At 38.5% G+C, this 26515-nt stretch overlaps 1 protein-coding gene and 1 long non-coding RNA gene across 2 annotated transcripts; both read left to right on the top strand.

Moving 5' to 3' along the window:
* The first annotated feature begins 6491 nt into the window (after positions 1-6491).
* LOC133721729 (loganic acid O-methyltransferase-like) lies at positions 6492-8343 on the top strand. The gene is made up of 3 exons (XM_062148421.1): positions 6492-6642; positions 7036-7701; positions 7796-8343. The coding sequence occupies exons 1-3, from the start codon at positions 6550-6552 to the stop codon at positions 8135-8137; spliced, it is 1101 nt and encodes a 366-aa protein (XP_062004405.1). The 5' UTR covers positions 6492-6549; the 3' UTR covers positions 8138-8343.
* A 14105-nt stretch (positions 8344-22448) lies between these two features.
* LOC133721797 (uncharacterized) lies at positions 22449-25631 on the top strand. Its single transcript, XR_009852339.1, has 3 exons — positions 22449-23300; positions 23976-24051; positions 24815-25631. It is a non-coding gene; the product is annotated as an uncharacterized LOC133721797 (long non-coding RNA).
* Positions 25632-26515: the final 884 nt, after the last annotated feature.

Raw genomic sequence — 26515 nt, 5'->3', positions numbered from 1 at the left:
CAGGCAAGCAGAGAAGGCCTTAGCGGAGAAGAGGTGGCCAAGGTGTGTTATTGTGTTTGGGTATGGGGTTAATCATGGATTTGGGAGTGTGAATTTGGAGAGGTGGAGGAATTTTGTGGGGGAGATTGGCTCTAGATAAAATTAAATTGGAATATGGAGAGTAAAAAGGGAAAAAAAAACGAAGAGAGAAGAACGAAGAAAGAAGAAGAAAAGAGGCGTGACTGAGGAATTTTGGTTTTTTTTTTTTTTTTTTCACGAAATGACCATTTTAGCCCTGATAGCGGGCCCTAAACGTCAGACTTAACGTCCAATTTGGACGGAGCTCAAGAAATTGGACACGGCTGATGAAAATTGGGAGTTCAGGGGTGATCTTGATGAAATTAGAAGAATAGGGACTAACATGAATATTGACTTAAAGTTCAAGTAGGGAAACTGAAATTAATTCAATTATATATGTTAACTTGATATATATTATTTCTTAGATGAGCAAATAACTTTTTTTTTTCCTTAGCCCTGTGAGTCTGTGACTACTGGACGTCTTATTGTCTCACACTGCATACAGAAGCGAGGTTGTATATATGTTGAATGATGTGAAAAGTGCACATGAAGAGGACAAAACAACGTGTATTTTCCAATAACAAGTCCAGTAGAAATATACAAAATGCAACTGAAATTATGTCATTTTGTCGGAAAAAAAAAAAAAAAAAAAACTGAAATTATATATGTCACGCAGCATACAAAATGCATGTCCTGGCACAATGAAATTATAACCAAGCGGACCATGACAATTACATTACCATGTGCAGCCAGTATGTGACAATAGTTTTCTTTTCAAACTACCGTCATCACCAAACATGTTATTATTACTTTTTTAATTCTCATCCACCTCAAATTCAAACTTATAATTGAAAAAAAAAAAAAAAAAACAATAAGTTAGCTCACCAACTTATAGTTTGTCATTCTGGTGTGTTCCTCTTCTTTATTTTATGGTTCAAAGTTTAATGATTAATGATGGTCAACAACCCATTGGCATTAAACCGATTCCACCTTTCAGAAATCAGAACTACAGTAACACAACTTTTCAATAAATTTCTTTCTATTTTATGACTACCCCTATTACCTGCAGTATGACTTCTTGTAACAAAAAAAAAAAAAGGAAAAAAAATGCCTATATGACTCCTATTTGTTCTCCTTAGTTTTGCGTTATGCCACCTCGCCGTCTAGCCTCCATTTCTCTTTCCACAACCAATTCCTAGTCGTCTCGACCCTGCGGCGAGCCTAGGTTCAGAACAATGTCATGACTCATGATAGATTCTCCTAGTACTTCTCTAGCGACCTTCATTTTAGGGTGTCATTAACCACAGAGTAAAGTTTGCAGCTTTTATTGAGGGGTTACCAACCTTTGCAGCCATGGGTCGGAGAGTATTCAGCAATGAGGATTCTAAAGTTTCCATAAGACAAACATGTCTCAGCCATCGAAAATCCACGGAATACCCCAAAAAGTTATTATAAGCATCCATGAAAGAGAAAATTTATAGATTTAAAAAAGTAAAAGTTACCCAAAAACTTGTGTACTATAGCAAGGAATTTTGGAAATAAGATATTTGAATGAAGCAAAATATAAGACATTTGAGACATGCCTTAGCCATCGGAAATCCACTAAGTACCTCGAAGAGTAACAATCTAACTAGCTAAAGACACGTACTAGAGGTTGGAGATTTTGAGTCACATACAAAGAGAGCATAAAGTATCCAAACTTTTGACATTTTAAAGGCTCTTAGGAAATTTTTATTTATTTATTTTATTTTATTATTATTATTTTTTTTTTTTGTGAATGAAGGGCTGGTGCAACTACCCTCAAGTCTTGATTAATGAAACCGTCAAATACAAGGGTGAACATTGAGCCTAAACCCTTTATTACAATAAGTATCTCAAGAATGTTCTGAAATGATATCAAGAGTCTATACTGAAAAAATGTATTCAACTAGGCACCACCTAGCAAAGAGTGCTCTGCTGGCTCCTCTATTTGCTTTGACATAGCAGTGACATAACGAAAAGATAACTCGATATATAACTCGATTACAATGTAGTATAATTACCAAAAGCACAGCTTTCTTACTACATTGTCACCGAAGGATAAATCCGATGATACTTAGCTTCATCTTGCCACTAGAAGGTAGCGATCATTTCACGAAGCATGGAACTCGCCGCCTACCTAAAGCAGACAAGGCACTTAAAGTGCACACAGAGGCATATAGCCCAATTAGCCATACACAGCACATGTAGACACTTATTGCTCACAAAAAAAGACAACAAAACAAAACAACATAAATAAATAACAATATTAAAGAAAAGAACAAACAAGGTAGGGCCCAAAAATTGAGCCCAAACTCAACCACCGGCCCAAGCCCAATCCAACGCAGTAGGGAGAGCACACCTGCAGCCAACCAGCTAAGCCTAATCCCAACCCTACCAGTCAACCACCTTTGTACCGCCGCCTTTGCTGCCCCTCCACCATTGTCTAACCGCCTCCATCCATGCAACCCCATTGGCGCTCGCCAACACGAGCCACCAATCCTGAGATTGCTTGACCCCAACATCACCACTGCTAGCCCACAACCACCAAACTAATCGAGGATGCACAAGTTGATATCCGGATACCATGCCTGAGATCCCAAATCGATCCACAGGACAACTCAAAACAATGACCCAGCCAACCTATCGAACTAATCTGATCCCAACCTAGCGTCAGTCAGATCCAACACCACCATCTCGATCAACAGAGATTGAAAAAGCCTCGACCAGCCGCCGTGATACCACCCTGACCTAGTGCAGCATGTTCACCCATCAACAAAGCCCATTTGATGATAGTGTCTATGGATGGGCCGTTGGACAGAGGCAATAAGCACCTTTTTTAAGAATCCTAGTGCAACGGCACTAAAGAGAATGTTCTTTCAAACTTTTGATTTTTATAATGTTATAGGGTCACTATAAATACCCACGGATGAAAAAATTTATTGATTTAAAAAAGTAAAATCTTTCCAAAAACTCATATGTTAAATTTGAAACGAGAGTTGAAACACAATTTTGTTAAAAAAATGAGGTGTTTTTTTAGCTATCCAGGGAATAATTAGAGAAAAGAAGATAGATTCATTTAATCTTCTTCTTCATCACTTTGCATCTTCTCAAGAATTGGAATCTACAGTAGACGGAATGGATGTTTTAGCTTAGAGGAGATGATGGAAAACTTGCCATCCGAAGACCACACTGGTGTCTCTAAGGTTATTAGATGAGATCATCGACCTATTCGCTAAGAAAGTTGAAAAGAAATTCTCCATCTTTGAGTCAACGAAACAAGTTGACATCCTTGTTGTGCTTAAAGTCTTAAAACTGATAGGAGCATATTTATGCTACATCATTATTATTATTATTATTTAACCCTATGCTTTTTTTTGTTAGTTTATATTATTTTTAGATGATTTATTTGTTTCTGTGTTTATTAGGTTTTCTGAAGCAAATTAGGAAAATAATGCTTAAAGAATGAAAGTGCATGGAATTCTGATTCAATAAAGATTTTCGATGGATTATGACTTTTCTTTGAAGCAAAGAGTTAGAGACCCACAAGGAACAAAGTAAAAGAGTTTTGAGATGGAATAAAAGGTTTTTAGAAGTCACAATCAAGGGGGACAACGGACAAGAGAAGCAATAAACCATTCAATCAACTCAAGGAGAAGAAGTAAAATTCAGAGCCCAGAAACGATCGATCATTGGAATCTGGAGATCGATCGATCGTTTGCCCTGTTTCCCATCTTTTTGATTCTTTCTTCTTTCCAAAACTCATGTATTTATTTTGTGTGTTTTCCAAGATGATGAGTAGCTAATTTTCTTTTAGTTAGGGGCTGCTTTCAGCCTTAGACATGGTGTAACTATGATGTTGGTGTTTATTTAATAAGTTCTTTGGATTTCGGATATTCATTGGTGTACTGTTTGTTCATTGATCAATTTTGTATGTTTATTGATGGTGCACAACATTAGTATGCATGCTAGGTTGTAAAGCTATGAGTATCTTGTATGATCATCATGTCTACTTGCATTTTAGAGTAGCAAGTGAATGACTTGAGCCCTATTCATACAAACTAACGTCTAGGTAGATTAGGACAACATCAGTACAGAAATTGCCTAGTCTTAGTCATAATCTTTTAGACCTTAATGACTTCTAGTTGAGCAGGGTGTTTGCACCCTTTTTTTGCACGTCGATTACTAAGCTCTCGCTGTTGGATGAGAGAGAATTTTTGCTGAGATTAAGTAAGGGCCAAGAATGAAGTCACTCGATCATTCGGTCGAGAATGAAATTCATAGGCCATTCAGCTGAGATGAGGAAATTAGTCAAATAAGCATTAGGTCGACCGAGAATATAGAATTTAGGTCATACGGCCGAAATGAAGGTGTTGACTGAAATCAGAGTTTCTCGGTCACTCGATCGAGATTGTAGTTTTGAGTCGTATGACTGGGCGTTGTTCGGTCACTCAACCGAGATTAGAGTTTTGAGTCTGAGATATAGACATTGTTCAATCACTTCGGCCGAGGTTTGAGATTTTGCGTCGAACAACCCAAAAGATGATGAAAGTGGATCACACGGTTACATGATTGGAAAATCCAAGTTCAAATGAGTGACTACGCAGATAGGCCGAGAAGGAGCTTAGATATGCTCGGCCAAACCCAACTGACAAACATTGGCCGATGAGTCCGTTCAAGGAAGGAATCCTCTCAAAGAAGGAGTTCGAGTCAATTAATGGTTTCAATTGTGAAGATTTTGGATATCGGCCAAGTCAGAGCTTTATGAGATGAATCAATCCTAAAAGGAAGGAGAATCCAAATTAAATTCCATGTCTTGGAGGACAAGTTAGCTAGGGTTTTGATTTGTATATATAGCACATTGTAACTCGTTGTAAAGGGTCATGCACCACACAAACAAATTAATATACAACTTTTACTCACAAACTTTTCCCTTGCCATCTCATAGGTACTTTGCCTTCGATTCAACTTTTACAACTTGTTTTCATTTCTGGTTTCTTAGTTTCAATTCAATACTTTACATTCAAGCACTTTACTTTCTTGTTTATTTACTTTATATGCACTTTATTTTTCGCACTTAGGAGTAGTTCGTAACGTAGAATTATCATCCATTGATCTCTTTCGGCCAGTCCGGATTGGATCGATGCGATTCGTCGTTCACACACAAATCATCTCACAACGCTTTGACAACCGAGTCCACTTCACCTTCGTCTTCACCGTGATTTGTGAGTACCTTCATCCGATTGAGTACCTTCATCCGATAGATCTCTCGCTTGTCACCCAAACCTTTGAGTTTACCCAAGAAGTGAACGTGATAGAAGATTTCGGTCAGGATTGACGCTTAACCGAAGTCCTTGCAACAGAGGCTTTAGAACCTAACGGTTGAGAGGGTTCCTTCCTCGGCCTACAATCACTTGAAAACAGTCAGATACAAGCACAAATCATATCTAAACCTCGCTCGGCCAATAGGTCGCGAGTTGGCACGCTCGCGCTATTTCAGAAGGACGTTTCAACCACAAGTCCCTCACTCTCATTTCGGTGGAGACAATTTTGAGGCAAACAGAGGGCTATACAAGAACATCACTCTAGCTAGGTTCCATTCTAGAAGAAAAGTTAAGTTGAAAACATCATTCTCTTAACATACCAAGTAAGAAAGATTGATAGGTTAAGTACAACACATCATTGGCTTAGCTTGAGTAAGGATATCTGAATGAATTGAACATGTTAGTAAATACGTACATCATAGGTGTAATCATCATCTAGTGGTGAGAAGTAGTACCTAGCTAGTTTTCTCGTATTTGATCAAAACCAAAATCCCCTAATTGCTTTCTGTTTTTGTTAGTCTTCTGTCCTTCGTCTTCTTCATTTTATTTAGTATAGTAGTTCAACTCCGATTACCCTCAAATTACGTGTGTGTGTTCGTCTCTGTGTCTAGTTAATGTGTATTTAATTTTATAAGTTTTGGTTGAGTCTAGGTATAGTTTTTATTTCCGTCTTTGTCTAGTGTCTATTTCAAGTTTTCAGAGTCTGTTTTGCAATTGTTGAGCCACAATCCTCTGCGGGAGACACCCTCTTTCTTATACTACCATCGACAACTATTGAGATTGCAGGGATTTATTTATACGCCTATTTTAGGTGTATCAAAAACGCGAGCCAAATTGATTTGAACATAGAGTTTTCATATTCATCCAGTGTGAAATGACATGTATGATGTATCATGTTGTACAACAAATTAATGAAAGACAACACATAACTAACAAGAATATAATAAGATGTGTTCTTGTTTATTGTCATCCAGAACCTATTCTCAATTAGGTTGCTTCATGTTAAGAGTCAAAGAGTAGTTGGTTGCTTTGTTTATGTTAAGAGTCAAAGCTAGAGTAGAATAATAGAGTAGAATAATATGTGCCTTATCCTCCACGCAAAAGACATATACAAAGAGAGACAGAGACATAGAGAAACAGAAGAACAAAGATGGCAGCAGAGGAAACTGGTAAATGCTCTGAAGCTTATCCAATGAAAGGTGGAGATGGCCCCAGCAACTATGCCAAGAACTCCATCTACCAGGTCTTTCTTTGAACTCTAGTAACAGTAACCTTTAATGGGTGCATGCAGTTAATAGTTTACAATAAGATCCTATAGTACCCTTCACTATATGGGTAGCAAACAATCGTAGTTTTTAGTTAGATTTTAGATGTAAAGCAAAAAATTGGTCTTTTTTATAAAGCTAATCCAATTTCTACAGATAGCATGGAAGAAAATCGTAGTTTAAACTCTTCTCCACCATTATTCCCAAGGTAGCAATCAAGTTTCCACTGTCTTTTAATTCTCATAGTCAACTAAGACCGACATTTGATGTAATATTCAAACCTTAAAAACTGAACAAGGCTTTCATTTCAATTTGAATTTAGTGACTGCTATAATCAATATAATCATTCAATATCATACCTGCGTTTCCAGAAAGGAGTAATTGATGCTGCCAAAGAACTTCTAAATAAGGCGATTGCAGAAAAGCTTGACATGGAAACATTTTCATCTGCCAACTCCTTTCACATTGCAGATTTGGGTTGCTCAGTTGGGCCTAATACATTTTTCGCAGTTGAAAACATACTTGAAGCTGTTCTATTCAAGTATCAAAGCCGAGGGCTGAATTGTCAAATCCCTGAATTTCAAGTCTTCTTTAATGATCATACCTCAAATGACTTCAACATGCTCTTCAATTCCCTCCCTCAGAATAGGCAATACTATGCTGCGGGTGTGCCTGGTTCTTTCTATGGTCGAATACTCCCCGATGCTTCCATCTACTTTTTTCACTCTTCTATTTCCCTTCAGTGGCTTTCTAGAGTACCAAAAGATGTAACAGACAGCAACTCCCCTGCTTGGAATAAAGGACGAATACATTACTTAGACTCCACAGATGAAGTAGTGAGGGCTTACGAAGCCCAATATGCCGAGGACATGGAGCACTTTCTGCATGCCAGGGCACAAGAGACAGTACATGGAGGATTGATGGTACAGTTGGTACTTGCCATTCCTGGTTACCCAGCTGATACACCTCCTTCTCATACTCTGGCAAATGTCATCTATCAAATTTTAGGATCTTGCCTCATTGACATGGCTAGGAAGGTAAGCATTCAGAACTGACCAAGTACTTACAGAATTGAGTGGACATTAATTTTCATCGCAGCTATACATGTGTTTTCTTCCTTTGATTTTGCAGGGAGTAGTCAGCGAGGAGAAAATAGATTCATTTAATGTGCCTATATACTATGTGTGTCCCCGAGAACTGGAAGCTGCTGTAGAGCGAAATGGATGTTTTAGCATAGAGATAATGGAACACTTACCTACTGTGATGGAACCCGGAACTATTTCAAAAAATAGCAAACTCTTTGCATCTCATATGAGAGCTGTCATGGAAGGACTCTTCAAGCAGCATTTCAAAGAAGAAATCTTAGATGAGCTCTTCGACTTGTTTCATAAGAAAGTTGAAGAGCAGCACTCCGCATTTGAGTCAGGGAAGGGAGTGGACATCCTTATTGTTCTTAAACGCAAGGCAAATTGATTTCAACATGCTGTTTTCTATGATATGTCAATTCAGTTCTCTTATCGTACAACTAAATGGCATGTAAATTGCTGCAATATAAATTTGTAAGCCAGCTATATATAATAAAAAGGAGAGAAATGAACTCCAGCACAAATGTGAGTTTGAGCTGTGGCTGATGTATACTCAAACATCTTATTAACAGTAAAATAAAGCTCATTTGGACATTTTCGCTTCTTAAAATATAAACTAGTGACTCTGTTTGTGATCAATTTCCTGCACATCACATTAAAACATTATCATAAGAAGGTTTCTGAACTTTCTCATCCATGTTGTTAATTTTGTCTAATACTCTTATCAGTAAAAAACCTAAAAATCAGTAATTACCCATCTCAATCAGTTCCATGCCTGATTAAAACAATTAGAAAATAATTTTATTTTCTCGTATGGAAACCTTCTTGGATGCAATATCAAATAATTACTCACAGTATCATCATTAAAAAAAGACCTCACAGTATCATCATTAAAAAAAACCAGAATTTTGTTCTTAAACTAGAACATTGGTAAGGACATTTCAGTTGACGTTACTTTTCTTAAATAATTTGCTTTGTATTTCTTTTGGTTCTATTTTTTCTTTATTGTCAGGTGGTACAGTATTACTCCACAGATAATCAGAAGAAAATAAAAAAAAATAAAAAAAGAGGGAGGGGGGACAGAGATGGCGGCAGAGGATACCAGTAATCTCTCTAAAGCATTCTGCATATCTAATGAAAGGTGGAGATGTCTCTGAGAGCTACGCCTCTAACTCCATTATCCAGGTTTTCTCTGTATATTTATAAGTATTGTTCTGTTTTAAACTCAAACACGGAAAGAATTGTATTCTCTTGTACACATTCTACTATTAGGAGATTCCAAAAATGTTTCAGAACCTGCAGTATCTCAGTACTTGAAGATCACTCGGCTAAAAATTATAGTGAGGTTTAGAAGATTAGCTTATATTATGACATAACACTTTTCTATATGATTAGGGTAACACCGAAAAAAATTTAGAGAAGTTTTTTTTTTTTTTTTTTTTGAGATGAATGGTGTCAAACTTTATTAAAAAGAAGTAGCTAGTGATTACAAAGTTCATGAGTAATAACCTCATGAAGAAAAGAAGGAACAGAAGAATAAAAGAGAGCTTGGCCCGTAGCAAATGCCTGGGCAACCATTAGATGAGCTGCCTTATTTGCATCTCTTCTTGTATGCACTATCCGAACATTAGGCAGTGCTTCCAACAACACTCCTAGGTCTTCATATATACGCCCTAGTCTAGACAAGTTAACACCAGAACTAGATAGCTGCTGTTTAATAACCAAAGAATCTGTCTCCACAATTGCAGGCTGCAAGGACTGCTCAATTATAAGCTCCAATGCCTCCTTGCACGCGAGAAGTTCAGCATGCTCAGCTGAGAGCAACCCCCATACTGGCCTTCCTTTACTCACAAGAAAGTTTCCTGAACTGTCTCGCAAGACCAAACCAATGGCACCTGCTCCAGAAGCAGTCACAAATGCCCCATCGATATTTATTTTGATACAGCCAATTGGAGGACTTTGCCAACTAACCTCCCTATTAGCTCCTCTACCACGATCAAGATTACAAGAATTATGATAGATATAATCTTGTAGCCTGGAAGTGGAAAATAAAACAACATCCCCCACACTCTTGGCTTTACCTTCCCAAACTCTAGTATTCCTTTCTTTCCACACACTCCACAAAAGAAAGATAAAGAGATCAAACAGAGTTGAAGACAACCTACTCGAACAAAACATAATCCATTCCAGAATTCCCATTCCATCTGATTCAGTAGTGAAACATACCTGAGCCAGCGTAACATTGGAACGCAAAACTTCACGAGTAAAGGTACAATCCCGGCACAAATGCAGTGTAGATTCAATCCTCCAAATGCAAAGTACACACAGTTGTGAGTCAAGAGGAACATGTTTTGTCACCAACCTTTCGAGAGAAGGAAGAATATTGTGACAAATCTTCCACATATTCACTTTAGTAGTAGCTGGAACCTTAGCTTGCCAAATTCGCTTCCAAAATTGGAGAGTCGTACCAACCAACATCATTGGTCTCCCCACATTTTCAAAGCAAGCATGTCTGTAAGCTGTCTTTACTGAGAACTCTCCTTTTTTTTCAAGTCTCCATGCAATCTTGTCATGCACTAGACGTCTAGAGAGAGGGAATACCAAGATAGCTTCTGCCTCTACCCCATTAAACAGGGACCGGATTTTAGCCTCATCCCACACACCTGGTGCACAAAATAATTCCCCAACAGTCATATTCTCATTATACCTTGTACGACCAGAGATGGGAGTGGAATTTGGTAACCCTGGCACCCAAGCATCAGTCCAGACACGCACCATATGCCCAGCACCCACCTGCCAATACGAACCTGATTTTAACAAATCTCTCGTCCCAAAAATGCTCCTCCAAGAATAAGATGGAGCACTATTGGTCGAAGCATGCCAAAAGGAACTATCAGGAAAGTATTTTGCCTTAAAAATTCGAGCAATGAGAGACTGCGGATTGCTAGCTAACCTCCAAGCTTGCTTTGCAAGCATAGCTAGGTTGAAATCAGATAGACTTCGAAATCCCAAGCCTCCCTCTTCTTTAGGAAGGCAAAGCTTCTCCCAAGCTTGCCAAGGTTCTGGTGGGGGAGTACAGATGACAAAAGAGAAGTTTTATTCACACATTGCAAAATACCAGATACACATCTTCTACTTAATACACCTTCTATATATTAACTTTTTTATTTTAATATTTTACTAGAAACACAATCCCAAACTTCCTAAACTATCCTCATTCACGATATACCATACCTATTCACTAAATACACATCCTTTTTTTATAGGGGCCGTGACCACTTACCCAATTTTTGCCTAAAAATTGTCCACTTACTCCACTAAGAGTTTTTTAACCCCATTTACCCAATCCAACAGTGTTTGACAGTATTACCCCTATTAATTAACTCTCTCTCTCTCTCTCTCTCTCTCTCTCTCTCTCTCTCTCTCTCTCTCTCTCTCTCTCTCTCTCTCTCTCTCTCTCTCTCTCTCTCTCTCTCTCTCCATGTCTGCAGATCCGACGCCGAATTCTGGATCGGATGCACACCTCTCTTGCTTTCTCTCTACCCCCACCCCCGAGACGGATTTCGAACCCGACGTCTCCGACCCCAGCTCACTCCACGAAGGAGGCTCCGGTGAGCTCGTGACGGCGCTGCAGGTCGTCATTCGTCTGGGCTGAACGAGGCGGAGCTCCGAAGCACCGGCGATCTGATCTCGGAAGACGAACCAACGTTTGAACCCGACGTCTCCGACTGCGGCTCACTCCACGACGGAGGCTCTGGTGAGCTCGCGACGGCGCTGCAGGTCATTGTTCGTCTGGGCTGAGCGAGGCGGAGCTCCGAAACACCGGCGATCTGATCTCTTTCAACGAACCAATGTTGACAGGAGGTTTGAAGGAGGAGAAGGATCTTCTCCGACCGGTGCCCAGAGCTTTTTTTTTTTTGGGTAAACTGTGGGCAAAAGAAGGAAAGAAAAAAAGAAAAAAATGGAAAGTCGTGACCGGGCTTGGAGTCGAGTCGCCGGAAGAATGGGTGCATGTTTATTGCCCCAATAATATGTTTATTGGAGGGCAGTAATATTATTATTGGGGAGCAGTAATTTGACTATTGAGGGTAATAATATGATTATTGGGGGGCAATAATATGATTATTTGGGGCAATAATATAATTATTGGGAGGCAATAATATGATTATTAGGAGGCAATAATATGGTTATTGGGGGCAATAATATAGTTACTGGGTATTATTAGGGGGCAATAAATTCAGACGCCGGAATCCGATCATTAGTCCGGTCGCCGGATTCGGGATTCCGATGAACGGTTACCGGATTCCGGTCGCCGGTCGCCGGAGTCCCATCATCGGAGTCCGCGGCCGGCCACTGGTCACCGGAGTCCGGCAAGGTCTCCTATCACTTCTCTCTCTAAGTGACAAAGAAGGAGAGGGCAAAATTGTCCCAAAAATAAATAAAAAAGAATAAAAAAAAATACTTAATTGGGTAATAGGGAAATAATCTCTTAGAGTGTTTGGGTAAGTGGGCAGTCTCTTAGAGTGTTTGGGTAAGTGGGCAATTTTTAAGCTAAAATTGGGTAAATGAACATTTCCCCTTTTTTATATATACCATCTTAACTTGAAAAAAAAAAAAACAATCGCAACAAAAAAAACATCCTTTTTGTGAACACTCTAATTCTTATGCAACTTTTCTAGGATAGTAAATCTCAATAATAATAGACATCGAAACTGAGCAAGTATATGAATTGAAAAGTACTTTATTAATCACTGCTTGTTACTGCACAGAATATTTGATCATGTAGTGGTCTAGTGGATAGATATGAGTTGCATATGCTTTTTATATAAAACATTAGTAAAGTTGTATAAGCAATGCACTATGCACTAAAGATCCAACACTTATTAGCTAGCATCGCATCTCCTATACTGATCATTTAAGAGAAACTGACCACTAAGTGTAATTAACAAAGGAAACTGGAAGAAAATCTCCAAGGACAAGAAATCTCTCTAGTCACACATTTCCTGGAAAGAAAAACTCGATACTGGTTGTAATTTGACAAAAGGCGTACTTCCTCCATGTCTTAAGAAATATATCACAACTCTTTAGTTCCAATAACGATAACAAACCCAGCCATTAAACTAATTAGCCCAAACAACGATTGAAATTGAAACCCTAAATTTTGTAGTAGATAAAATTTAGTCAAAGATGGAAAAGTCATACCTTAGTTGAGGGTCGAGAAACAACAATATCAGAATCCATTACGCTATTGATAATTTTCTTTGAAATTATGGATGTTTATCGATCAGTGTCGTTAACTGTTTCTAATTAGGGTTCTAAGTTTGCATCTTCATTCACGTAGAGGAGAAGAAAACTCTAAAGCGGGATAGTATATTCCAACTATATATGTTTCTTTATTTTTGATATAAATGTCTCTTTTGGTAGTTTAACGTACCCATAAAATTTGATAATGGATGTATGTATGAAAAAAATGAATGTGTATCTAGTATTTTGCAATGTGTGAAAAAAATTTCTCAAAAAATTATGTGCCAATGAGATACTTCTGTTGAAGAGAAAGTGAAGAGAAAGTGAAGAGAAAAAATTATGTGCTAATTAAGGTAGCGTCCTTAATTAGATGCTATGTGTTTTTTTTCATTTGTTAATGCAGGGGAAAGTTAGTGAAGAGAAAATGGATTCATTTAGCATACCTAGGAAGAGTTTGTAGAACAAAATGGATGTTCACTACACCAATTTCGGAATCAGACAACACATATCAGACGACAGCAAACATTTTAACTGTCGTCTGAAATAATCAGACGACAGCAAGAATTTTTCTGTCGTCTTAATTCTCGAATCAGACGACAGTTGTTATATTGCTGTTGTGCAATTGTAAATCAGACAATGGTTGTTTTTCCGATGTTGTCTGAATCAATCAATTCAGACAACAGTTTTTACATTGATGTTGTTTAAGATTGATTAGCACAATAGTTGAAAAAAGATGTCTTCCAACGAGATCACTGTCATCCAACGCCGTCAGCCTCCTCACTCGACCATGAAAGTCGCGACGGCGCTGGTCCCCAGCTCTCATCGAGATCCAGTTGTTTCCTCAACACACCTCCACCATTATTGTGCTCAGAGGAAGTCGGACATCAAAATCCAGATGCCTCGCCGGTGACTCACTCTCGGAGGACCACGTATGTGCCATCGCCGGAACCTGAGACTCTGGGTTTCTCTGGTCTTCCTTCTCCAAATCGAATCAAGCTCTAATACCTACATGTATGCTTCTTATTCTTGTTCTATTTCCCCTAATTTTGGTATTGTTGCAAATCCAGACCACTTCATGATAATCAAAAACAGGATTTGAGGGGTTTATGATTCGTGCTTTTTGGGTGTTTGGTTAGTTTGGATTTGGGTATATGGATCTTGTTCAAAACCCAATTTTGATTGAAACTCTGCTTTGGTGGTATTACAGCTTTCCTTCTCATTCAGACCAAAATAGTTGACTTCTTTCGAATTCAGAGAAATGCAGAAGCTCCGGAGAAGATAAACCAAGGTAAAATCCGATAAGAAATTGAGTTATAAGGTTTAAATTCCCGTTCAATTTTTGGTGTATGTGAAAATATTTTTTTTAATATTTTTTTTACGTATGTTTGGTGGGAGTATATACTAATGGGATAGTGTTGGTTCTGTTTTTGTTTGTAGATAATTGAAAGAGCGAAGGAGAGCGAGTGGTTTGGTAATGTCCAAGAAGAGAAGGAGAGTGTTGCCTTTTAGTCCCAGTGAAGATGCTGCAGTGAGATTGAAGCAAATGGCATCCCTGGCAACAGCTTTGACATCCACTGGAACTGATTTTAGTAATAACCTTAGTTATAGGCCTGGTATGGCACCGAGGGAGGCCAACTATCCATATTATGGACAAGGAGGCGTGCAGGTAAATATGTTTCTCTTTAACTGCTAAGGACCGGAAAATTCCTTGTGTTTGGTGCATTCAGCTTAAATTCAGACTAGTCAATACTTGTCTATTAGGTGGATAATGCCTCAATCAACTGTATAGGTGAACCCAAATTCCTAGCTGTAGTGAGTAGTATTATGGCTAGAACAATGTCTCTGCTTCTGTATGTAGACTTTCAACTTTCAAATTTACACTCATGTCGAAGTCGAGTACGCCAAGTCCTCATGCAAGAAATGCTCCGAACTGATTTAAAAGATAGCTCTCAGGCTGTGCTCGGTCACCAGAGACCCGTGTGGTTTTGACTCTACCAAGTGGCACCACTTGGGTTGCTTCACTTTTGGGTCCAAATCGGTTGCTTTGTTTGACAAGATTAAAGTTTTTCAGTCTAAAGATATTGCAACTTGGGTTTTTTATTTTCGGTAATTGGAAAGATAAAGGTTCTGTTTTGGATTATCCAAGAAAATGGATGTGGTAATCTTTTGTGGGAAATAGTTTTTGGATCTACATGTTACGTGAGCATCAACAACAATTTGAAAAGGACATTAATTGGATTCCTAGAATGCAGCACATTCATTGGAATGGGTAAATAATGTCTCGATGTCATGTCCACATATGTAAGTCCTAGAATGTTTCAGTGGCTTGCCTGGGCATAATATGTTTTTGTGAGTTGAATTAGAGAACTTGTGTTGGTCAATAATACAGTTTTTGTATGATCAAATTTAGTTGATATTCTATGAGACATACTCCCACCTGGTGGCTTGTCATAACATCATATCACTGAGCATCAACAGTTTAATGTTATTCACATGTTCATTCTGCCTACAGGATGATGGTCTGCATGATTTAAGTAAAATTGCTGCTTTTGATTTTGATGGATGTCTTGCAAATACTAATGTTAGAAGGTATGACCGGCCAATATGATGTTTATGCACTTCAGTTTTCTTTTGCAGTTATTCTTCTTCTCATTCTGTGGTGGAATAAACTCATCTCTGAATATTATGTTTAGTATAATGTAATGAAATCTGTATATGTACTTAAATTTTTGAAAGTAGATAATCAAAAGTTCCTAAAGTTCCATTCGTGTACTCTTTTATATCTTTATATTTTCTTACATAGTCTATAAATCAAAAGTTGGGTAATCAATGTGGCTAACAAGAGCATTTCACAGGAAGATGGAGGGAAGAAGATAGAGCTGAAGCCTGGTTTTCTAATGGAGTATGATGAGAGCGTATACCTATGTCCTTTTTTATTTCTTCCAACTGCTTTTAATGGTTGTTTTCTATTATATTGTTGATACTGAATTACTGATAAAATATGAGTAGAAATTTCTCTTTTGCATTCCTTTAGAGCCATGGACGTAAAAATATATATATTTTTTTCTTGGTCTCTTGGTCTCAACTTCTAATATTGATGACTTTGTCTATTCATTGTCTTATAAGTTGGCGCTGTAGTGGTCGGATTTGATCTATATGTCAACTACTTCAAAATTCAGTAAGTTCTTTCATTCCTAAAATGTCAGTACAACAGTGTTGAATATATTGCACTTTGTCGTTTTGGTTACAAGTTACTGCAATTTTCTTTGGTAGCAGAATGAAAAGAATCATGCTCGATCCAGTACCATCTGTTATAGATTCTTTTTGTTTGGGAAGATCATTAGGACTGTGTTTTGCATATATTGAATTCGAGACAGCCAAATAGTTTAATTCAGTTTGCTTTCATTTTCTTCTCCAAATCATTTAACCATTCTTGACAAGACCTGCCCCGGATTCCACCTTGGAATCCGAAGTGGCCCTGCGGGACCCACTTTTAAAGAAAATTTTACCGAAAATTTCGGCAGAACCTCCCCTAAAAGTAGGCAAACCCAAACCTGTAAGAAACCGAATACACTTCTAATAATCCAATTGTATCCTTCTGGAGCCACCCTGCTCCCATTTTCCAACCGACTCAAGCTCAAAGATAGAAATAATAATTTAAAAACTTAAAGTCCAACGAAACTCCACAAATTAAAATACAACAATTCACCAAAGTTAGGTTATAGACCTCAAATACAATTCATTACAAGTCCGGGTCCCGATTCCCATAGTAGTCAGAGCAAACTAAAACAGAAATTATATAAGGTTCAGTAGGTTAAACAGGTAACCTACATATGAGATGACGGAAGCAGGTGCGGTCACTATGGCTCACTCTCGTACGCCGAGCAGCAATACTGCAATCTGGGCATTTGAAACCGAAGGGCCCAGGGGAAAAGTATATAAAAACGTTAGCGTGAGTGGACAAAAATAAACAATTTTTAAACAAAATGGATTTTTATACTTTCCCACAATTATTTCATTAAAAACTTTCGATGCATGCAATAATTATGAAAACAAGCCACGAGAAGCTCCTCTCAAGAAATGGGGCTAGTCACAAATAACCACGAAGAAGAATATAAATTCCGATGCTCGAGAAATAGGACCAGCCCCGCTGGTTAAACGGAAATCGGACTAGCCCCGCTAGTCAAGAACAACAATAAAAGGATACGGGGAAGAGAGTTCACCATACGGGAATGGAGCCTCTCAGGCTCTACCTACCCTCGACTGCCACTCACACATAGATTGTGCGAGGAGGAGAACTAATAACCTCGACTGCCACCCACGTGAGGAGGAGAATAAGCTACCTCAACTGCCACTCACAAACACAAAGTAAGTGAGGAGGAGACCTAATCGAATGACCCGAGTATGGTGAGGAAAAACATTCAAAAACCAGTAAATCCATAAGGCTTCCCCATATTTCTCACGAGATAAAATGTAATCCAACGACGTGACCCCGCACGCCAAAACTTAAAATATATAAGTGAGAAAATAATAACGAAACGACGGCGTGTCCCACACGCCAAAAATATTCTCTAAAACATAATTGAAGAAGCAATGAATAATATATAATAATTCCCTCGAGAAATCTCAATTCCAATGATATTCCAGAAAAAAATCTTAAAATCGACGAATAAAATTATACTTTTAAATTCCGGAAATATTTCGGAAGATAATTCGTCGAAAATCGCATGAATCATAAATTCAAATAATGATCATATATCGGATATAAACACCAAAAGCTTAGTATCCACAAAATATATCACAAATCCATTTCTTAAATCATAATTGAGAATAACTCATAATTAATCTCCAAAAATTTAATCGTATTCCCGAAAACAAGTAAATCCAACTCCGAGCATAATAAATTCGTATCCGAAATTTATATGGAAAAACAATCTCAAAATTATAATCCAAGACAAAATATTATGCTCGATAATAAAATGATAAATAAATTATTATTTCAGGAAAATAAATGCATGCATCATTCTTAAAAATAAAAGTCCACTCACAGTATGCGGTCAATCCTGACGTCGCTCATGATTTTCCTCGTATGGAGACTCCTCTCGTCCTGTACGAATAGCATTCATAAATATATATATTTCACAGGACGGAAATTAACTTTACGATACTTAGAAATGGAAATTCAAAACATCCCCCTTCCAAAAATCCAACTCCTCAACTCTCCACAATATCCATCCTTAATACTCCAACATTAATCATTCATCGATGTAAGATCTAAAGTGAATTCGAAAGAAATTCGGCGATCGAATTCACGTAAATCAATAATAAACCATTTATACTCAATTCGTAATTCCTCCGATTTCCACCAAACTTCATGTATCAAATTCTACAATCAATATAGGATTTATGGAACTAAAACTATAATTAAAACGCAGCTCTACGCGCCACCACGCGCCACCTACAGTGGCGGCACGTGGGGTCCACGCGCCGGCGACCACTACCTCCGATGACCACCAAATTCCGGCAATAGCATCTACACAACAAGCCCAATCAACTTCCCAACTACAACATCAACCAATTTTACCTCGAAGTGGTCGAATCAAGCCGGTGAAGGAAAGCCCCGAAGCTTCAAGAACCCTAGAAATGAAAAATCATCAATTCAACCTCTACAATGCAAATTGGAACGAACTACCTTAGGGGAAATGATCACCATCAAAAACCAAACCTTCGATGTCAATATGGTGGCCGGAGGTGGCCGGAATGGCCGGAAATCGGCGAAATCCCAAAACTGCAGCCGGAGCAATCTTGCTTCGATCCGGACTTTCACGGCCAAAACTCCACAATCCTAGGTCACTGGCGTCCAGAGCGGGTTGAGGCGCCCCTGTGGTGACCGGTTGCACGCCGGATGGTGGCCGGAAAGTGAGGAATCAGAGGGAGGAAGAAAATCCGAAGGAAAAGGGGGAAGAGTTGGGGGAGAGGAGAGAGAAAGAGGGGTGGGTTTCCGGTTTTGGAAACCTACCCGGGTAACTTTCCATATATATTAAAATTTTACCATGAACAGTAATTTTCGTAATTCACTCATAACTTTTGCATACGAACTCCAATTTTTACGTACCACATATGCACGCGCTCGGTTTAACGTCCTCTACAACTTTCATGAAGAAAATTTTCTCAAATTGTTAACCCATAAAAAGTCAACTTCTAGCCACCCCCTAAAAGATAAAACTATAACCACGAATGGTAAAACATAAAGTGATTCGTGCAACTCAGTAAAAGGGGTAAATCGGATGTGGGGTGTAACAATTCTAGTCTAAAATGTTGACTCAGAGTACTTGTACTATCTAGTCTTCATTCTCTTATTCTTTAAGTGCATGCTAGACTGGCTGGTGATAGATGAGATAACGAGCTTGGGTTTTTCTTCGCTTTTCAGTATACATCACTTGATCTAGTTTTTCCCATCTTACTGCAGATACAAAGATGCTAGGAAGACTTCATTTAAGTCCTTAACTCCATTAGAGTGTATGATGCAAGCTACCCAAAAACTCGGGAAGATCAGAAATGCTCAAGCTTCAATGAAATTTTGTACAAGGACTTTGACCTTTAGTATTTGATCATGATGCTCTCAATACCCTGACAGTTTATTAATTGCATCCAGTTTTCTTTCCTTGCAGTGATTTTGCTTACAACTATCTTAGTGGTACAGTACCAAAGGAATGGGCTTCAAGCTTGCAGTGATTTTGCTTACAACTATCTTGGGAGATGGAGCAAATTGTATTCTTTTTTATTATCATGTAAAGCTCATGAAACTTGAAAGCCTGTTAAGCTAATGAAATAGATATAGGCACTTGGGCAAGGTTAATTCTTGTGTAAATGTTGGGATGAATACTGCTGATGGAATGAAATGGTTTTTGGAATCAAGGATGTGTTGTTTAATTGTACAGAATGTATGTCTTCACTCCTATCTCAGACAATTCAATACCAATCAAAAACTATTGTCTAACAAATGGACATAAAGAAAAAAGAAAGAAAAAATTGTTGTCTGAAGCAATGACACACAATGGCTTTAATAGTTTTGTTGTTGTCTTGTTCAAAGTTAGTCAATAGTATTCAATTATTTTGCTGATCTACAAGCTTCCTTTAGACAACAGTTTTTTTACAAATCAATGTTCTCTAAATGTTCGTTACACGTCAACATTCTTCCAGGGTTTGTCAACTGAAATTACTTTGCACAAGAGTTAAGGTACCAATTGCTGTTGTTCTTCGTGGTATTCAGACAACAGACAGTATAGTAGTCGCTGTTGTAGTAAACTTTATCAGACGACAGTTTTCTGGTATTGTCTGATTCATGTATCAGACCGCATTGAGATAGACAACAACAAACTCTATACTCAGACGACAGTGAAAGACTGTCGTCTGATTGAAAAATTGGTGTAGTGGTTTTAGGCCATGTTTGTTTCCCGTAAAGTGGGTGTTGGGAAAGGAAATACTTTCCTTTCCTGCGTTTGGGGACAGCCAAGGAAGGGAAACACTTTCCCAAAGCAAAGGAAAAAGTGGAGGAATTTGGTTCCCTCCCTCCCCCCCCCTCCGGAAACACTTTCCCAAAGGAAAGGAAAGTGATTCCTTTCCTTTCCAGTCAACCAAACATAGCCTTAGCATAAATATGATGGAATTGGAAATCTTAGCCTTGCCAAATGGCATGGAACTATTTATAATGCCCTAGTATTTGCATCTCATGTTAGAGCTGCCATGGAGGGAATGATCAAGCAATAAGTCGGAGAAGAAGTCTCAGATGAGCTCTACGACTTCTATCACAAGAAATTTGAAGAGCAACCTTCCTCCACCATTGAAGCAAGCAAGGATCAACTTTCTTGTTGTGCTGAAACGAAATTAGACCTGCAAACTGATTTGAACATGTTGTATGTGTTTAATTATGTTATTTTCAGATGTAGAACTTCTGCAATATTATATATTGGATTAAATATTTGTTACTCCTCAAACTTTTCTCTGGAAAACAGTTTAGTCCCCCGTCTTTTAAATTAAACTGGATAGTCCTTATTCTCTGTAATTCTTACACAACGTACAGGTCCACACCAGGTTTAAAATGACTATTATACCCCTCACTTGCTCTTTTTTATTATTTTTCTATTTTTTTTTTAATTTTTCTCCTTTGTTTTCTTTTCTCTTTTTTATCTTTTTTTTAATCCTTTTCTATTAATTTTTATGCTTCTTTCTCCACTCTCTCTCTCCCCGCTTTAGTTCCCCAACCCTAATTCCAGCTTTGACCAGGCCAGCTCTGATCCCATTTCCAAATAGCCCGCCTCCACCGAGCTCCACTCTCAGCCCGCCACTCAAACCCCCAATCTCTCACCATCCTCTACCTCTTCTGCTCCACCGAATCCCAAGTAGAAACCCCAACCCCCAAACCGGATCCACATCTAACGCCCCACTTGACCTGCAAAATGGATGCTGTCAGTTTCCTTCTAGACCTAAATGATCGATGATGCTGGCTGTAACGACCTCGACCCAGAGAACTCGGAGTACAACCTGGAGCTCGAACTCAATGATGCCCATTGCTCTGCTAAAAATAGCACGCAATTTTAAAACCCTTTTTGTTGTCAAGTTGTAGTAGTGAAAATAAGGGATCGTTCTACGCCAAGGATCAAGGGTTCACCTTCAATTTATGTAACCTACAAAACAAAGAAAACTAAAATATTAAACTACAGAAAAACACAATTTGGGGGGGGGGGATTGTTGATTAATTATGCTGAAAGTAAAGTAAGAACAAAAGATGAATTTAAAGTAAAGTTTGTGAATATGATGATGAGCAGTTAGGAGTTCGTTATCCACCACTAAACACAATCCAAGTTCCAATTTTTCTTGCTATGTTTATTACTAAGTCATGAGAGAGAGATTGACCAAGTTACAAAGCTAGAAGCAAGCTAAGTACCTTATATTACTTCCCTATAATGTTCTAACAAGAACAAGCGCCGTTATTAGAACCTTTTGAAAACATGCAACATAGAGATCACAAGCGGCTCCTACATTTAGCAAGTTCTAAAGCATGAAGCACATATGGAAGGATGTCAATCTAAGTGTACAAACTAGTACAACAAGCGTGTCTAGTTGCATTCCTCATCTTTGGTACACACCTAGGCGAGAGGTTTTACTACTTCGGTTAAAATCACAAAACTATTAGGTGAATTGCTATTTAACCTAGCACCAATTACATGCATATCCTATATGTTTGCAACCACATAAAACATACATATAAAAGATTCATCTAATCCAGAACCAAAGAACAATCTCATCGACAAAGTAACTAAAACATAGAAATTTATTATGAAACTTGAACCATAGTTTAGGGCTTCAAACTAGCCCCTAACACAAAAGTATTTAGCTACTTATTGTTGTAATACCCGAAAAATTCAAGTTAATTTCCGATGACGTTTTGGAAATGATTTCGTGGTCGTGGACACGAGTACGAAGCTTAGAGGAGTGTGGAATTAGTTCGAACGATTTTATTTCGAAAACTGAACGTTTTAGGGGGGGTCAAAGGAGTTGACTTTTTATACATTGGGAATTTGGGAAAACTTCCTTCATGAAAGTTGTAGAGCTCGTCGATACGATCTCGTGCATATGTGGAACGTAAAAATCGGAGTTCGTATGAGAAAGTTATGATCAATTGAAATTTGGGGAAATTTCTATAAATAGCAAAAAAATCCCGAACATTTCCATTTCTGCAGATTTTTCTCTCCCGAGCCCAGATTTCGGCCTCTCTCTTCCACCGGCCATATCTCCCTCCACAGACCTCCGATCGACTTGATTCCAAAAGCATTTTCATTCGCCTTGAAGTCAGTTAAAACTTCCTAGAAGACATCAAAGTGAGAAAAGAACCATGGAAGGCGCTAGGAGGCCGAGAAGCTGCACAGCTCGAGCTGGAATTCGCCCGATGCTGCTCTTCCTTCACCGGCCGATATCTCTCTCATCCGACCTCGAATCGAGTTGATTCCAAAAGGGATTTTGTTGGGCTTGAGCTATATTACAACTTTGTAGAAGACATCGAGGGGAATTAACCAACGTGGTAGCCGCTACAAGTCGAAGAACACGGTGCAGTCGAGCTGGAAATCACCTCCTTTCCCCACCGTCGTTCTCCCAATTCCGGCCACCATAGCTCGAGTTCTTTGAGGGCTTTTCTAGCCCAGAGGCTGTAGATGCTTCCCTCCAAGCGGCTTGCAACGATTTCACCCGTGGAGCTCGAATTTTGAAGATTGGGAAACTAGGGTTCTTCGGGTTTCACAACTTGCGAGGTAAAATTCTACTTTTTGGCTCATAATCTGACTTTGGTGTAGTTATGAAAGTTTCAATTCGAGTTAAGATGAAGAACTTTCATGTTGGGAGTTTTGTCTAATTTTGACTTTGGATGGGTGGCGGTGCCGCCACTGTGATGGTGGTTTCCGGCGACCTCCGGCCACCCCAAGGACAGTTTCTGTCCATTTTTGTGTTCTACGTGTCGATACGATCGTTTGCATATATAATTCATAATTTTTGGATTTCGTATGATTAAGTTATGAATTTTTAAGTTTCGATCGATTTCGATCGTTCGATTTGTGATCTGTGAAGATCAGACCGTCTGATGGAATGGTAGATTCGATATGTTGATCGTATGACTGTCCCGATGACTTTGTGTGGTCACGGGCGAAGATCCGACCGTTGGATCTTCATATAATTGAGAAACAGTGATTAGGGAGGCGATTCGTGAGAATCCGTCCGTCGGATTTTTGTATAAATTTGTGAAGATGTTAGTAAGGACGATTCAGGAAGATCCGACCGTTGGATCTTCGTGATGATTTTTGGAGGGTGATCCTAAAGGCGATCCGTGAGGATCCGACCGTTGGATCATCATTTAATTTCGATCCGACCGTTGGATTGTCGTTTGAGTATGTTTTTGAGTTGTTGGCTAAGTTAAGGTAATGTTTGATTAGGTGATTGACGGTCTCCCTTGGGTGAGCGGTTTCGGTGTGTATTGTGTTGAATTGAAGACGCAGCGGGATTATCGAGGTGAGTAAACCTCACGTGGTTCATATTACGAACCCAATACAATTAATTGCTTTATTTTGTTGCAATCATATGAACTATTGTTGGTGTTACTAGACATTCCTGTGTGAATGTCTGTATATATATTATTACTTGAAATAATATGTATTGTTGGAGTTGTGTTGAGTTATTGTTGAGAAACAATATATTGTGAGAGGTATTGAGTTTATTGTTGAGAAACAATATATTGTGAGAGGTGTTGAGTTTTATTGTTGAGGAACAATAAATTGTTGTGATCTGTGGAGATCACTAGGTCACGAGGTGACCATGGCATCTATTAGTGAATCACGCTCTCGTACCGGGCTGGTGGTTATTAATAGTATTAAATCGTAATCACGTCTGTGGCCGGACGAGTGGTTACGTTCAGTTAGAGCTCTAGTCTGTCTGCCAAATGTGGAGTGACCTTATGAGTGAAATTGAGAGTAACTCATAAGTGTCTATATATATGTGGTAACCTTATGAGGGAAATTGAGAGTAACTCATAAAGGTCTATATATATATATATATGAGTCTGTCTGTCAAATGTTGGGAAATCTTATGAGCTAAATTGAGAGTAACTCATAAGTGTCTATATATATATATATGAGAGTGAGAAAGTAACGTGGGTTTGTGGTGGTCTTGTAATTTAATAAATCAACAGTTCTTTCTTGTTTACTCATACTAGCTGTCAAAAGCTTACCGGGTTTTGTGTTGTTGCAACTCCCGGTACACTATTCAAATTGTGTAGCGGGTAATCCTACAGGACAGGAGAACCAGGACGGTGATCGTGCGGTTAAAGCAATTGTTAGAGTTTTACAGCAATTGTAAGTTGTGAGGTGTGTTATGCTCATTTAGAGCTTTACAATATTGCTTGTGAGAGTGAATTGTAATAATGAACTCGAGGTTTCGAGATTTGGAGTTTGTGTACCGTGTGGTGAGGTTATATTGAGAAAAAAATTCAGAACGTTTATTTGATTAAGTGGTTTAATTCATGTTTCGGATTTGAATTTATCATTCAAAATTCGGGGCGTGACAATTGTTCTAAGGTAAACACACAGTAACATATTGAAAATAAAAGGACAAAGTCGCAGAAAAAGGGAGTGAAGAGATACGGTGGATGTTGCTTGAAGATGGATGTTCACGGTGGTGGTAGACGGCGACTTTGGCGGCTTCTTTTCCTTATGCTTGTATGGAGCTTCGAAAATCAGAGAGCTAGGGCTGTTTTGAGGCGTGAAATCTGTATGATATGGTCCCCCCCTGACGCCAAGAAGCCTCCTCTTTTTATTGTTTACAAGCCCCTAACTTTTCTCCTCCAAACCGGGTTGAGTTCTCCTTATTCTTCTCCAATTCCACTTGCTTAGTTGCCACACAATCTTCTGAACCTTCCTTAAGTCTTTCTAACCATCTCTTGATAAGTATAATGCAGCAAAAATCCAATAAAATTCGTCCCAAAATCTGCCAAAAATATCTTCAGAAAATATAGCCTTTAATTCACTTTCCTTTCTCAACTAGGATTGATTTTCCTCTCCATGTTTGACGAGGGTTCCTGGCAGATTCGAAGGTAATATTCTGGCACATAATACTCCTGATGTCACTCTTCGAAAATGTGCAAAAACCTTCTAGAAAGCTTCTTGAAACGTGGCCCAACAACGGTCTTGAAAATGCTTCGCAAAAAGACTTGTCAGAAATTCCAGATTTTCCTTATCATCTGCTCATCTTTGCAGCATCATAACTAATGCATCCCACCATATTTATGGATGATTATTGATTCTAAACTTCTCTACAACATATATGATTCAAATCTGGGCAGAGAAATTCATGATTTTCATCCTTTAAGTTCAGTATAAAAGTCCTTGAAAAAGCTTCCTGAAAAGCTGATGGAAACAGTCTTCTCTGGGTACCAACTTTGAGCACAGCCTCCGGCTTCCTCTTTATCATTCTGGACTAAATCTTTGCCTGCAGTTATAGTAGAACATGTGATCTTCAAATGTTGCTAGGCCTTTCTTCATAACTCCACTCGAAAGTTCTTCAAAACAGCTTCCCAAAACAGAAGAAAATAAGGCAGATTCTAATACTCTGTTTTCTGCTTCTCTGCAACTGTTTTGCACAGCAACTCTCTCCATCTTCTCTTGAGTTTTAGGACCAATGAATTATCAGAATCCATTCTTTGCATCACTACTTCATGTGAATTGCCTTGATTTCACCATTGTAGCTCTCTTTTCTCCTTAACTGCTCCTCAAAGTACCTAAGAAAATAACAAAGTTAAATTGATCTTTTGAAGGAATAAACTAAGCAAAAGTATAAATGTTTGAACTATAAATTCGATGCATTTGCTAGTATATATGCTCCTATCGAATTTGAACATTAAATTCGATGAAAAGTATATATGCTCCTATCAAATTCCCCCACACTTAGCTTTTGCTAGTCCCTTAGCAAAATCAAAACTAAC

The sequence above is a fragment of the Rosa rugosa genome, chromosome 7 (genome assembly GCF_958449725.1).
Source record: "Rosa rugosa chromosome 7, drRosRugo1.1, whole genome shotgun sequence".
Classification (NCBI taxonomy): Eukaryota; Viridiplantae; Streptophyta; class Magnoliopsida; order Rosales; family Rosaceae; genus Rosa; species Rosa rugosa.
The sequence above is the reverse complement of the archived record's forward strand: the minus strand, read 5'-3'. Positions and strand labels throughout refer to the sequence as shown.